Raw genomic sequence first — 14,329 nt, 5'->3', positions numbered from 1 at the left:
CACTGGCGTGGCAGATGACGCAAGGATGACGTCAGATGGTTCAGCTGCTGGGCCTCAGGCTGCGGCTTGGGCTCGGCTGCTAGTTCCTTCCTTTTTTTTTTTTTTTTCTTTTCTTTCTGCCGGTTCGGTTTCAGCCTTTTCTGGTGGCCGGTTCGGATGGTTCTAGGCCGGTTCCGGTGGGGGATTTTCCGGTTCCGGTTTTCTGGGGTGGAGATGCTGCAGGGGGTCGAGTATGGCTGCAGGAGGTGGTGAAGAATGCTTTGAACCGGGCAGGAGAACTATTGCTTCTTCCGGTGGCCGGTTCGGTGGTTTGCCGGCAGGTTCTGGTGGTGGGGCCGCCGGTTCTGGACTGTTGGAGTTGAGATCTTCAAGGTGGGCGGCGGTGATTTTTGGGATTTGAAAGCTACGAATTTAGGGCTTCAGGGTTAGGGCTTCGTGCTGATAACGTGTTGTAGAGAAACTGAATTTGAGAGGAATTTGCTGCTGTATTCTCATTGATAATAGGGGCCTCTTTATATAGAGGATTACAATGCATAGAATCTCAATCATACAAGGAAAGTAATTCTACATTGATTAGGATTCTAGATCCTTCTAATTAAATCCTATTACCACTAGGTCAAGTAATCTAGAGTTTGGGCTAAACACAAATTAGGTTTTCCTTGAACAGTTCTCTTTTTTTTCCTACTCTTTTTTCTCTCTTTTTTTAACTCTCTTTTCTCTTTTTTTTTATTTGTTCTCTTTTTTTTTTTTAACACTCTTTTCTCTCTTTTTTTTTTTAATTTGTTCTCTTTTTTTTTTTTAATATATATATATATATATATTTCTTTCTCTTTTCTATTTACCTTTTCTTCCTCTTCCTCCTCTCTGCTCTTCGGCCTTATTTTCCTCCTCCCTGATCGCAGCTCCAGTTTTCGGCCACGCTTGGAAGCTGGAATGGTCGGGTTCTCTTCCCTTCAGATTCCGGCCCCTTCGTGGTGTCGGAGCTATATCAGAAGCTTTCTCTCGACGTCAATAACGTTTCTTTGGTGTTGGTTTGCTGAGATGATGAGCCAATAGAGATTCGAAGAGGATAAGATATTTGAGTTTTCCTGCGAGTTTCCATGTTTTGGTCTATTTGGCTGTTTCTGATCGTAACTTTAGAGAGAAATGTTTGAACTGTTTTGGCACCGAAGAAAGGGAGGTGGAATATGAATTGATTTGATTTGGGTGTGCTCCGATTTGGTTTGGAACCGCTGTATGGAGAGGGTGATTAGGAGAGGTGGTGATGCTTGCTGGCATGACGGGGATGATGGATGGATGGTGGAATGGCCAGCACTTGCTTGGAGCGGCGGGCACGCCAATGGTGATTAGGAGAGGTGGTGATGCTCGCCGAAAACTGGAGCTGCGATTAGGGAGGAGGAAAAGAAGGCTGAAGAGCAGAGAGGAGGAAGAGGAAGAAGAGGTAAACAGAAAAGAGAAAGAAATAAAAAATAAAAAAAACAAAAGAGAGAGAACAAATAAAAAAAAGAGGAAAAAAGTTTTTTTTTTTTTTTAAAAGAGAAAAAAGAGTTAAAGAAAAAAGAGTAGGAAAAAAGAAAAAGAAAAGAGGGTTAAAAAAAAAGAGAGAGAGCAAATTAAAAAAAAAAAAGAGAAAAGAGAGTTAAAAAAAAAAGAGAGAAAAAAGAGTAGGAAAAAAAAAGAACAAATTAAAAAAATAGAGAAAAAAGAGTTAAAAAAAAAAGTAGGAATGAAAAAGAATAAATTCAAAAAATAGAGAAAAAAGAGTTAAAAAAAAGAGTAGGAATAAAAAAGAACAAATTAAAAAAATAGAGAAAAAAGAGTTAAAAAAAGAGTAATTTTTTTTTTTGGGTCAATAAGGGTAAAATAGTCATTTTACTGTTGAAATAGTGTCACGTCAGCAAGATAACAAATTTTTTAACGGAAAATTGACAGCAAGAACTTTTTAGATGAAATTGGAAAGTTCAGGGACTTTTTAAGTGAAATTGAAACGTCAGGGACTGAAACGTCGAGACCTTATAAGTATAGGGAGTAAACAGTATTTTGTCATTTTAATAGCTGACCATTATTTGACCCTTAATTCTTCCTTGTAGGGCTGAGCAAGATCTTGTCGAAGCTACTGTGGAATTTGTGTACAGTAAACTACAACACGTTGCGGAAATCAACACTGGAGATTTTGAAGCAACAAGGCAAGCCACTACTGAAATTGAACCTGCAATCTCTCGACAAACTGCTGCATCTCTTCCTTCATCAGCTGAACCATCATCAACAGCTGGTCAGTGGAAGTATGACGTGTATTTGAGTTTCTTGGGTGCAGATACTCGAAACAGTTTTACAGATCATTTATACTATGGGCTGCAACATAGTGGACTCTCAATGAATCAACATCTTGAACGAGAGCACCCCATTTCTCCCTCTCTCGTGGAGGCAATTGAAGAATCAAGGTTTGCAATCGTTGTTATGTCGAAAAGCTATGTTCATTATACTTGGTGTTTGGAGGAACTTACAAAGATCTATGAGTGCATGAAAAACCAATACAGAATTCTTCCAATTTTTTATAATGTGGCAAACGTTGATGTACGGTACTGCAAGACGAGTTTCGAAAAAGCTTTCCAAGAGCATGAAAGCTCTGGGCGACACACATCAGACAAGATGAAGGGCTGGAAAGATGCTTCAAACCATGTAGTCAGTCTCTGCAGGTGGCAGACAAAGAATTATAAGTAAGTATCGATCATGATGAGATTATCTATTTCAATATCTAAAAGTTATGCGCATAGCTTTTGTATTTATTTGACTCTTGTTTCTTCCTTACTTGTAGGACTGATAGAGAACTTGTGGAGACAATTGTGGATTTTGTGTGCCGTCAAGTAAAACCTATTGAAATTGGGTTTACAATCTCTACTAATTGGAAAAAGGGTCATCTTCTCGGCTGCGGCTCCTTCGGGTCTGTGTATGAAGGAATTTCTGAGTAAGTGCTGCTCAAAACTCATTTTAGCAGCTTAATTGTGAATGCTCAATCTTGTAGATGTCTTAAAATTCATTATCTTCCATTGCTTGAGGTCGGACTTGTTCAATTGTATATTGATCTCGTTTCTCTAGTTCACAGTTATCTCTACATTTAGAATTAGGTGGATTGAATGGTAAACCCATGCCTGTGAAGGGCCGTAACTTTAATACGTGATGCGATATAACCAGTATTTTAGGGTGAATTGTTTCAAAATTCAATTGGACTTGGTGATATAGTGATGAAAAGACCAGCTCTGCTCAGTGTGAAGAGGAAGTTGAAACCTTCCATGCTCGAGCTAGGCTCGTTATGAGACTATTGAGCCATTGTGGTATCTCTTATCTTTTAATAGGGGAGTGAGGACGCCTATCCACTTGTTCCTTTTATTTTTGCAACTTCTGCAGTATCATTACTTCCATGGATAAACTCCTTGTTCCCTTATGGCCTTATGAAAAATTTATAACTGTATTAAAGTGAACTTTTCTTTGTTTCCAATGCACTTATATATTGACAAATTTTCTCATATAATGTTTATTAAAACAGTGGTTCCACGTTTTCATCTTTTCTTTAGCTCTGATATTTTCAGGATCTTTGTTGATATGATCTTGCTCTCTTTCAGTGGCGGATGCTTCATTGCTGTCAAGGAAGTTTCCTTGCTTGATCAAGGAAAAGTTTCTCAACTTGAACAGGTGACATTGGCTTGTATTTCATGTTGTGTCCTGAAATTTCATGCCCCTGATATTAACTATTAAGTAATTGACTCAGTGATCGTATACCGGTAGAGTCTACCTCGTTTTTTGTTCCTAGCTGAGATGCTCTTCTTCTCATTGTCTGTTTTTGTTTTTGTTTTCTTCCAGGAGATTGCACTTCTGAGTCAATGTAAACATGAGAACATAGTTCAGTATTATGGCACACAAAAGGTACTCATTATTCTATAGTCTATTCCCATCGATTGTTATTTAGCTATGCTATGAACTTTTCTACAATTGTAAGTACTCATGGATTTCCAAAATTCCGTTCATGATATGATATTGCTACTTTGCTACAGATTCGTGTAATGATATGTAGATGCTTACTTTTATTTGAAACTTATTGACATGACATTGGCGACATTCCTTTAATGCATAGACTGGAATATGGAAAAATCACAAACAGAGGTATATATTGCCTTTCTGTCACAGGATTAATTTTATGCAGTTAGCATTTTTGTTTAATTTCTTTTTTCTCACATACAAACTCACCGTAGATAATTGTAATACGAAATAATTACAAACAGAGTTATATTTTGCCTTTCTGTCACATGATTTATTTTATGCAGTTAGCATCTTTGTTTAATTTATTTTTTCTCACATACAAACTCACTGTAGATAATTGTAAACATGCTTGTCCACACTGTTATGCATTTATTTGAGGGGTTACCTTATCATCTAGTGTCCATACTATATGATACTTCTGTTTGAGTCCAATAGTATGAGGAACTCGTTACATATATACTAGTAGCATAGAAGGTGTATTTATTGTGCAGCAGTTAAGCCATTTATTGATTCAGTATTCATTTTTCATAGCTCTTACACCTGTGAATCCACTTATTTGTGAGCACCGTTATATTATTTACATTTTCTGTTTGGTCTTTGCAGGATGAATCAAAGCTCTACATCTTTCTGGAACTTGTAACCAAAGGCTCCCTTCAAAAGCTATATCAAACGTACCCTCTTACAGATTTGCATGTCTCTGTATACACTAGACAGATCTTGCAAGGTCTGAAGTATCTTCACGGCCAAAATGTGATTCACAGGTAACTCAGGTGACATATGTATATTTATGCATGTGAAAATTATGGTTTTGGCGGTATTGATCTCAGAAGATTCTGAAGTCCCACCAATGAGCCATATTCATGTGAGGATTCATTCCAAAAAACTGAGAAAACAAATTGGCGCACCATCACAATGTTCCTGATCATCCTTTACCTTGTAATTTTGGGTACATATTCTCATCTTTTTGTTTCTTGCATTCAGGGACATTAAATGTGCAAATATTTTGGTGCATGCTAATGGATCTGTGAAGCTTGCAGACTTTGGCTTGGCAAAGGTTTGTCTTCAATTCCCCAAATTCAATTGTATTTTATTGTTTTCAGTAGTTTCCACACGGTTGTGAATTATTTCTCTTTATACTGTGTGTTGCGTCCTCTTTCCAGACTATCAAAATGAACGATATAATTTCTTGCCGAGGAACTGCAAACTGGATGGCCCCTGAGGTTTGCCTTTGCACTTTAGAATTTAAAATTTTGTATTAGTTTGTGTGCTTAAGAGCTCTGTTATTGGAGGACATGCCTATAATACTTCCAAATCAATCACTCGTGTCTTATTCTAGTTCCATCACTGATAAATATACTGATCCTTGTAGAGGATGACTTTCACGAATGATTCTTGCTTCTTGAACTCTGACAGAATTGTTGTTAGTTGCTTTGGTTAGGTTGTTGGATTCTAAATATACCATTTATTAGAAACAGAGGATATTGGTAAATAATTGGCCGGAGGAACAGTAAAGTGATATAACTTCTTATATTCTATTCTACCAGAACACAAAAACAAAGTTGAAATACAAGAAGATAGGAATTATAAGGTGGGCAATGTAATGACAAGTATTAATTAGTCTATCCAATTTTGCCTAGGTAACTCGGTTTATTGTTCTAATCTAAACTATGGTATCATTTGTAACTATGATACAGTATATGCATCAGTGCTGGCCCTTGGCTAATGCCTAGCTTTCTGAATTATGTTGATTCCCCCTCTCTTGGTGGGCTTATTTCAGAATGTCTACATGTTTATTTATTTTATAATTACAAAAAAGAGAAGGAAAAGTATGAAAGGGAAATAAGAAAGGTGAAAAGGAGAGGAAGAAGGATGCATAAAACTAAAACTATAAGCTTTTTAAAATAGTTTTTAGTCTGTAAGTAAATTTTAATGTATCTTCTCTTTGTTTCCCTCTTCTTACTGTCCTCTTTGTTTTATTCTCTTTCTTTATTGTTTTTAAGAAAAGAAGAAAACATTAGATAACAGAGCCAAACTGTTTCTGATTAGATAATTAATTCTTTCTCCAAAGAACACAGCCAGATACATAGCACTATTATGTAGTTTCATTAGATTGTGTTAATTCTACTTAGTTAACTCGTCCCAAGAGCATATCGAAAGAAATTGGGTTAAGTCCAGAAAGTAATTATGATAGTTAACAGTGTTAGTTAAGATGGTCATTTCAGAATCAACAGTAAATTTAGTTCTTTATGCTTGTGGCAATGATTGCTCAAGTGCCAAGGAGATTATTTGTTGGCGCAACAATTGTTTCGTATCGTGTGTTTGAACCTTTATTTTCTCCCCAATGACTTTCTGTAGCTTTTATTTAAGGCTGCATAGCTTTATAGGCTGATGAATGTTTGTGATTGATGGGGATGGGATTTTGGTTGTAGGTATCTTGCCAGCTTCTATTTTTCCTTTGTATCATATGAATTATCTTTTTCTAGCATTTAGGTGATGTCTTGGCTTTTGCAAATTTGAAAAGGTGCAAGATACTTATACATTACCAGTTTATTGACCAAGAGGTTGCGTATGATAATTCTATCCTGTAGTACGTTGTGTCCACTTTTTTAGGATTTCTTAGCCAAGCCATTATTGTGCAGGTTGTTGAACATGAAAATCCAGGTTATGGCCTTCCAGCTGATATATGGAGTCTTGGATGTACTGTGTTGGAGATGTTAACTAGGATGGTTCCATACCCTAATCTCGAATGGGTTTGTGCCATTTTCAATAGACTCTTTATGGTTCAGAATGACTAGACTATTTATCTTTTCAACCTCTATTTTGTTTGGATAACATTAATTATCTCTTCTTCTTTAAACAGATGGCGGCGTTATGGAAAATTATGAAGGGGGAGCCCCCTCTGGTTCCTGATTCTCTTTCAAGGGAGGCACAAGATTTTATCCATCTATGCTTACAAGTTGAGCCAGATAATCGTCCCACTGCTGCTCAGCTTTTAAAACATCCATTTGTAAATAAGCCCCTTCCTCCCACGTCTTCTGGATCAGTATCTCCTTACAATCACCACAGGCAGAGTTGAAAAGATTTATTCAGCTATAAGTTGTGATGGTAATAAGGTAAATTCCACTGATTTCACTGCTTCATAGTGCTCATATCTGCACTCACAACTTCCATGAAAGCGATCAAAAAAGAATACTTTCACCTATTTAAAGAAGAAAAAGAAAATGTATAATCCACTGCTTATATCTTTGCTTTTGATACCAGCTCTATTCAACATTTCAACCCAAAGAAGCAGGCTGACAACTCATCCATTTTCTATAATTTGCTTTGGAATCCTGTGTTCGGCCACCAAATCTTGGCTTACTCTGGTAGAGTGCATGCTTGACTGCTTGTTATAACTTCAGTGATTTTCAAGGTCTATGCCAGATCTGGCAATGGGATATATCATATGACTTTAGAAGAACGAGCATCCTTTTGTCTGCAGGTGCCTGCTCGATCTGAAAATCATCTTGCACGTACAGCAATCCCATTAATTATTTCACCATCATTTCTGTTGTAGAAATATGATTTATTGATGTTCGATCAGTGTTTGGCGTTTCATGTCTTCCCCTCTGTTCCAAATGAAGATATTTAGTGGGTGAGAGGTGAATGAGCAAGTTGTGGCAGATAGTTTTGTTAGCATTGGAAAGTAATTCCGATTTGTATATATCTGTTATTGACAGTGTCATAATTGGCATGCATTCATAATATACTTGCATTTTTTTTATGGCCGAATCAGTTTCGGTAAATCAATAGAGTGCATGCTTTGTTTACAAATGAAGTGAATGGCGTTTATACTGTTAGGACAACCATTGTGGAGCTCTGGATTGTATTTGTTGTTTGTTTCATTTCAATACAATACTTTTATTTGGTCAATCGGTCTTATTGGGGACAAATTAACTTGACTGCCTTGGTCCCTAAATCTAAAGATATGGTTCATTCTGCAGAACTCCCTAGATCTTGAATAGGGAAGAAGTGATGTGATGCAAATCACTTGGTGTCACAGACTTTATTGAATTATAAAATAACAATAATACCATTTAGTCTAGAAAATAAAATTAATAATGAAATTATTTAAATTTTTCTTTTTTTCTTTTTAATAAAATCAAATCGACTTGTCACTGATACTCAAGCTAGAATAACTATTATATACTCTTCCGCTGTCCTCTATAGACAAATAAGAAGTTGTGGGTGGTACTTAAGGGATAGGTCTACTCATTATACAATTATCGCTTAAGAAAAGCAAGCCTATAAACTACGATATCACTAGTACAAATACAAAAAGCTCATAGCTTCATAAAAAAGTTGGGATTTTTTTTTTTTTTTTTAGGGGAAAAACGAACTGATTATATTGACCAATCAATAGGTACAATGGGAAGCAATAAAGCTTCTAATAATTGGAGGGACATGCCCACTCCAAGATAAATTGAAAGAAGAAAGTAGAGCAAGTTTAGCTAAGTTGTGGGCCGCTGTATTGGCCTCACGGTACACATGCCTCAAAGAAGATCCAACTAGCACCTGTAGAAAGGAGTTGATATCCTCGATATCACGACCCAAGGGGGAGGTTTCTTCACCCCCAGACTCAACAGAAGAGACTAAGTGCTGACAATCTGTCTCAAAAATAATGGGAGAAAGATGATACTGTATTGCTAGGGAGCAAGCAGCCCTACAAGCCATGACTTCTATAGCTTCAGGAAAGGCAACAGAAGTAACCTTCATGCATGCACCGCCAATAATGTCACCCAATGCATCACGTATAACCACTCCTATCCCACCAGATTTAGATAACAAATCAAAAGCACCATCACAATTGGCCTTTAGCCAGCCGGAAGAAGGCGGGGACCAACCTGACCTAATCATCCCAGAAGTACTCTGAGTAGTAACCAAATGAGACTGAAACAACATAAAAGAGGATCTAATCTGAAAATGCAAGTGGGTCAAAGAAACAAATTTATTTGACCACACTCTCAGATTACGCTCCTTCCATACAAACCATCCAACAAATAGTAAAAGAGCCACATTCTTTTTAGAGAGAGCTTCAAAACAAGATGCCAACCAAGTAACAATTGACGTACCTTCATTGCAATCAATCTGTAGGACACCATGCAACTCAGGGAAGAAAGAAAGCAGATCCTTTACAAACTGACAATCCCTCGTAATGTGATTAATAGATTCATCCTGATCATTGCAAAACTAACAACCATCCTGGACTAAGACTTGTCTAGTACGTAGCTGAGCAGCTGTAGGAAGGATAGAAGAGCAAACTTTCCACCAATGAACTTTAACCTTACCAGGAATTTGAGAAAACCAAATCTTCTTCCAAAAAGAAGAAATATTACTCGGATGAAAAGTAGCTACCCCACTATCATGAAACTCACTAAAAGCCAGAGCATAAGCGCTTTTAGTAGAGAATCTTCCCCTCTTATCATAATGCCAAATAAGACGATCGGGTACATCACGCTGACTAAGAGATATAGAAAGAATCAAATCCACATCCTCAGGTGCAAAATATTGATTAATAAGAACCTGATTCCAAGTAAAACCTGAAAGTAACAAATCTGCAACCCTCTCTGGGCCATCCACACGACGAATAATAGGAAGAAAAGTAGAGGGTCTTGGAATCCATGGATCCTCCCAAACCCTTACTAACTGCCCATTCCCTACCTGCCAGTGGACACCTCTCCTCAAAATATGTTTTGCTGCATGTATACCCCTCCAACATGCAGAAGGTGATGAAGAAAGCTCACTAGACCAGAAGTCACCATTAGGGAAATACCTAGCTTGATACAATCGAGCCAAAAGAGAACCTGGATTATGAATTAGCGTCCAACCCTGCTTTGACAAAAGAGCCAAATTATGTGCATGTAAATCCCGAAAACCCATTCCACCAGCCTCTTTGGGTTGGCATAATCGGTCCCAAGACAACCAATGAGTTTTCCGATTCTCACCTTTACTGCCCCACCAGAACTTAACACACTTCCGATGCAGTGAATCACATAAATGCTTAGGTAATAAGAAGCAACTCATAGTATATGAAGGAAGGGACTGAGCAACTACCCTTATAAGAAGATCCTTCCCTGCACTGCTCAGAAGTTTGCCTTGCCAACCCTCAAGCTTCTTGTTCAAACGCTCCTGTATGTAAGCAAAAGACTTAGTTTTATTTCTCCCTAAATAAGTAGGTAGACCCAAATATTTGTCATGTTTGTCCACAATAACCACACCAAGTGAACCTGCAATCAGCTACTGCATAGAAGGGCACACCTTCTTACTAAAGACAATACTTGTGGCGACCCGGAGACCGGATTACCACAGCGCCGCCTCCCCAAGGAACCCTACACCCGCGACACTGGGAGTAAGTGTTTTGGGCCTAGAATTCCTCAAAGAGACAAGGCCTTTAGGTTGGAAATCAAGAAATCTATAAGCCCGAAATTTTTGGGCTTGTATAGTGGGCTTGGCTCGTAATCGCAAGATTATGAACTAGGCGAATAAGAGGAAAGGAAGGTGGTGTTGAGTTGAGTTTTAGAACCTATGTCAATTTTTAGTTCTTAGCCCAAGTTTGCATTAAGTTCATTAAATGGTAATTTATGTGAGTCTTCTAGGTCTAGCCCACTAGGACCTAAACTCAAATGGAGGTTCTAACCCTAGGGTTCCACTTTGGTGGTAAGCAATCACACACATCATCAACCATACATAATGTTACAAAAATTTAGTGAAATCAAGCAAGCCAAAAGGAAATAAACTTTAAATAGAATAAAACAAATTGTGTCCTCCAAGGATTATCCTCCGTGCCCAAGCTTCGACAACAACAGCCTGCAAAACAAACTAAAGTAGGGGTTAGGCTCCTACATCCAGTCATTGCCCATGCCCGCCCCCATATCTAAGTTTAAAAACATGAGTTATCGTTTTGAATAAAAGAAGTAGATAAAAACAAGTTTGCGCTTCCACGTGATCGTCACCACGTAACTACAATCCCACGGCAATTGATCATCTTTCACACTTCCATCACAACCGTCCATCTAGCCAATCACTTTCCGGAATTCATTAATCACAAGGCTAGAGACAAAGGGGAGATAATAATAATCAAGGGCATGGTGCACACTGCCCACCACCGGTGGCTCAAGGAGGAACTGACCTCTCCTTACATCCCCATCAATTGCCAACACATCAATCCAATCCACGCAAACCATTTCAAGTTGTAAAAACAGATAATTTCCAAAACATGCAAGAGGCCTCATATAAAACATTGTATATGCAAGAAAAGCATAGATAGAGTTAAAGGCATCCCCTACCTGGAACTCGAGCTTTCTCTTGCAGCACTTGGCCTCAATGCAACCTTGTAGCAACCACCACTTCACAAGATCCTACCAAGACATCAAGCCTAGACCAAATAAGTGACTTAATCACGATAAACTAGGCTAGCTATTCACTCACATAACTCTCCGAAGAAAACATTTCCTTTAACCTAATTACTAACTAATAACCAGACCATTTGGGTTCCAATAAGGGGTTTGTTGTTAGGAAGAGGGGGTAAGAACACTTTTTAAAAGACAGGTTGCTGAAAACCGAAAACAGAGTTTTAAAGGAGCTGTCAAGGGTCACGGAATTGTTCAAAATACTTGAGGTAAACTCTTGAGAAATTTTGAAAGAAGGATGGCTTGACAACCAACTCAGTAAGATTGAAATGGTTATTGAATTTCAAGTGAAACCAAACGAAGAGTAAAGGTTTTAAAGGCTGAAGTAAAACAATGTGCAGATTCTTTCCAGAAATACAAGCTTCTGTCCTCCTATTTCAAAATTGCATAACTAATTCTATAAAAATGATTTTGGGTTCTGGAATGTTCATATATGTGTCTAATATATTTCTTTAGAAGAAACTGACCCCAAATTTTCAACGGTTTAGCTCCAGTTTTGAAATGAATGCAACTGGGTCAGATTTTACTGAAAACTGAAAATCTGCAGAAACTGGTTCTTTTGTGTAAAGCTCCTTTGGTACCCAAAATGGCTGGTTAAGTAAACTCTAAGACACCTATAGAAAGTATCTAAAGATTCTAAAGACTCAAAGTCTCAGTCACCCTGCAATACTATAAGGGGAAGGTGTTGTAGCTCACTAACAAGATGTTTTGAAGACATGGTGTTTGGACAACAAGCACACAAATAAACTCTATGATCAAGCATGATTTGAATGTTCAAAATAACCATGTTTTAGCACAAATCTAACACACTTAAGAGGCATGTCTAATGCTCCTAATGATCTATAGCTCAGGTTGCTTTCTAATAGTATAGGGGCAGGTGTTGTAGCTCGATGACAAAATGCATTGAAACATGATATTTGGACAGCTACAACAACAAATAACCTTTGAACCAAATACGATTCTAACACTCAAGGTGTAGCCATGACCTAGCAGAATCCCTAGACATTAGAATGGATGACAAATCAAAATTAAGGCAGCAAGATACCAACAACAGCAGTGACAAGTTCATAATCTTCAAGAATTCGTAATAACAACCAAAAATACATAGTGTTAAGGAAAGGATGATACTCACCAAAGACTAACCAAAAGATGAGTTTTTCTTGAGGGATTCAACAGGAAAGAGAGCTGAGCGAGTTGATTGGATCGAGCCTAGTTGCAGGCCAAGAAGTTTGCTCAATCTCAAACATGCAAAGTGAAACAGAGACTGCTCAGTATGTAGATGGGTTGTTTTGAACGTATTGAGCCTAAAAATTGAGGAATGAATTAGGAACTTGATAGTTTAAGAATCTTACCAACTGTTGGTATCAGTCTCAAGCAAGGTGTTGGGGATTCGGGTAGAGCAAGAGAGGGAATTCAAGCAGAAATCCGGAACAGGCTCCTTTCAGAACAGCTTCTTCTTCGAGGGGTGTACAGGACTCAAATCAACTCCGATGGAGCTGAAATTTTGAGGCTAGATAGAGGAGACATAAGCGAACAACTTTTATGAAGAAAGTTTTCTGATCGGAGATCTCGAACTAGGTGTTTCGAGGCTCGCAAACGGACTGATGTGTCCAGGGACGAGAGGAAAGGTGAGAAGAGAAGGGTGAATGACGATTGATGGCCTGGATTCTCTCTTTTGAAGGTCTGAGATGGTTCTCTAGGAGGAGTTGTCCTTTGCATGATGGAAACGTGGAGGGGAAGAGCTGAACGAGGCTCCCTTTCTCTCTGCCCAACTCTGACGTGAACAAGGAAATAGGAAAAGCTGAGTTTTGCGTGTGAAGGAGAAGGCTCAGCTTTGGGCAGATAAATTTGGGGTAAAAATAAGGTGGTAAAAACCAAAATGATGGGGAAAATAAAAGTGAAATAAGTGAATACAAGAAAACTCAAATTAAAGTGTTGACAATGCCAAATAAGTATCGGGTCTCACAAAACTTATTTTTAGATAGAAAACCTTGTCGGAGTTTTGCTCGAGTTTGAAAAACATAAGGAGTAAATAAATTGTGCTTTTGAAAGTCGGTGAGATGCTTGACGAGTAAGCTTCAGGTAAAGCGAGCAGAAATTTCGCCAATTATTAAGAAAGGTAAAATAAGAAAATCGTAAACGCACGCACAAGTATATTTCAAAATTATGCAAAGATGTCATTATGAGCTACAACCATATTGGATCAAGGAAGAGGTTTGGGTCAAAGGTCGACTAACTTATTAGGCTAGGTTCACTAGCATACCCGTCTGTTGGGTGTCCAGAGTAAATTTTAGACTCTAACCTTACGCTATTCTTGGGCCCAAGGCCCAAACCCAAACTATTTCCAAAAGTCTTTAGCCGAACAAAGGTCACGAAAAATTTTCCCGTCAAAAAGTGACGTTCGGAATTTCACGGGGTCTACAATACTGCTTTTAGAGAAATTAACTTTTTGGCCCGAAGCTAACTCTTAATCCAACAAGACATCCTGAATATGAGAACATTCCTCTAAATTAGCCTTGCCAAATAGAAGGCTATCATCTGCAAATAAAAGGTGGTGGATAGTAGGAGCCCCTGAACAAATCTGAACCCCTTGAAGTTGCCCCTGAGTAGCCTTATGCTCCAATAGAGCTGAAAACACTTCAGTACAAAGCAGAAATAGGTATGGTGATAACGGGTCACCTTGCCTCAAACCTCTGGTAGGTGCCAAGTAGCCACGAGGCTGCCCATTAATCAAAAAAGAATAACGCACAGACTTCACACACTGCATAATGACCTGTATCCAGGACTCATCAAATCCCAACCGACATAAGACTGCCTCCAAGAAAACCCACTCCATGCGGTCATAA

At 38.3% G+C, this 14,329-nt stretch overlaps 1 protein-coding gene and 1 long non-coding RNA gene across 3 annotated transcripts; one reads left to right on the top strand and one right to left on the bottom strand.

The window, feature by feature from the left end:
• Positions 1-2,079: 2,079 nt before the first annotated feature.
• Positions 2,080-7,871, top strand: LOC112164365 (mitogen-activated protein kinase kinase kinase 1). Its single transcript, XM_040506757.1, has 11 exons — positions 2,080-2,441; positions 2,538-2,717; positions 2,816-2,965; positions 3,621-3,690; positions 3,859-3,921; positions 4,639-4,796; positions 5,017-5,089; positions 5,196-5,255; positions 6,675-6,785; positions 6,896-7,148; positions 7,297-7,871. Exons 1-10 carry the CDS (start codon positions 2,374-2,376, stop codon positions 7,109-7,111), a joined length of 1,149 nt encoding a protein of 382 aa, XP_040362691.1. The 5' UTR covers positions 2,080-2,373; the 3' UTR covers positions 7,112-7,148; positions 7,297-7,871.
• Positions 7,872-10,431: 2,560 nt separating this feature from the next.
• On the bottom strand, positions 10,432-13,338 carry LOC112166986. Of its 2 annotated transcripts, none has more exons than XR_005800584.1 (4): positions 12,836-13,338; positions 12,616-12,747; positions 11,361-11,449; positions 10,432-10,893 (listed from the first exon to the last, which is right to left on the bottom strand). It is a non-coding gene; the product is annotated as an uncharacterized LOC112166986 (long non-coding RNA). The 2 variants fall into 2 exon arrangements; XR_005800583.1 differs by having other exon boundaries at positions 11,361-11,432.
• Between the last annotated feature and the right edge of the window lie 991 nt (positions 13,339-14,329).

This window comes from Rosa chinensis, chromosome 5, assembly GCF_002994745.2.
Source record: "Rosa chinensis cultivar Old Blush chromosome 5, RchiOBHm-V2, whole genome shotgun sequence".
Taxonomy (NCBI): Eukaryota; Viridiplantae; Streptophyta; class Magnoliopsida; order Rosales; family Rosaceae; genus Rosa; species Rosa chinensis.
The sequence above is the reverse complement of the archived record's forward strand: the minus strand, read 5'-3'. Positions and strand labels throughout refer to the sequence as shown.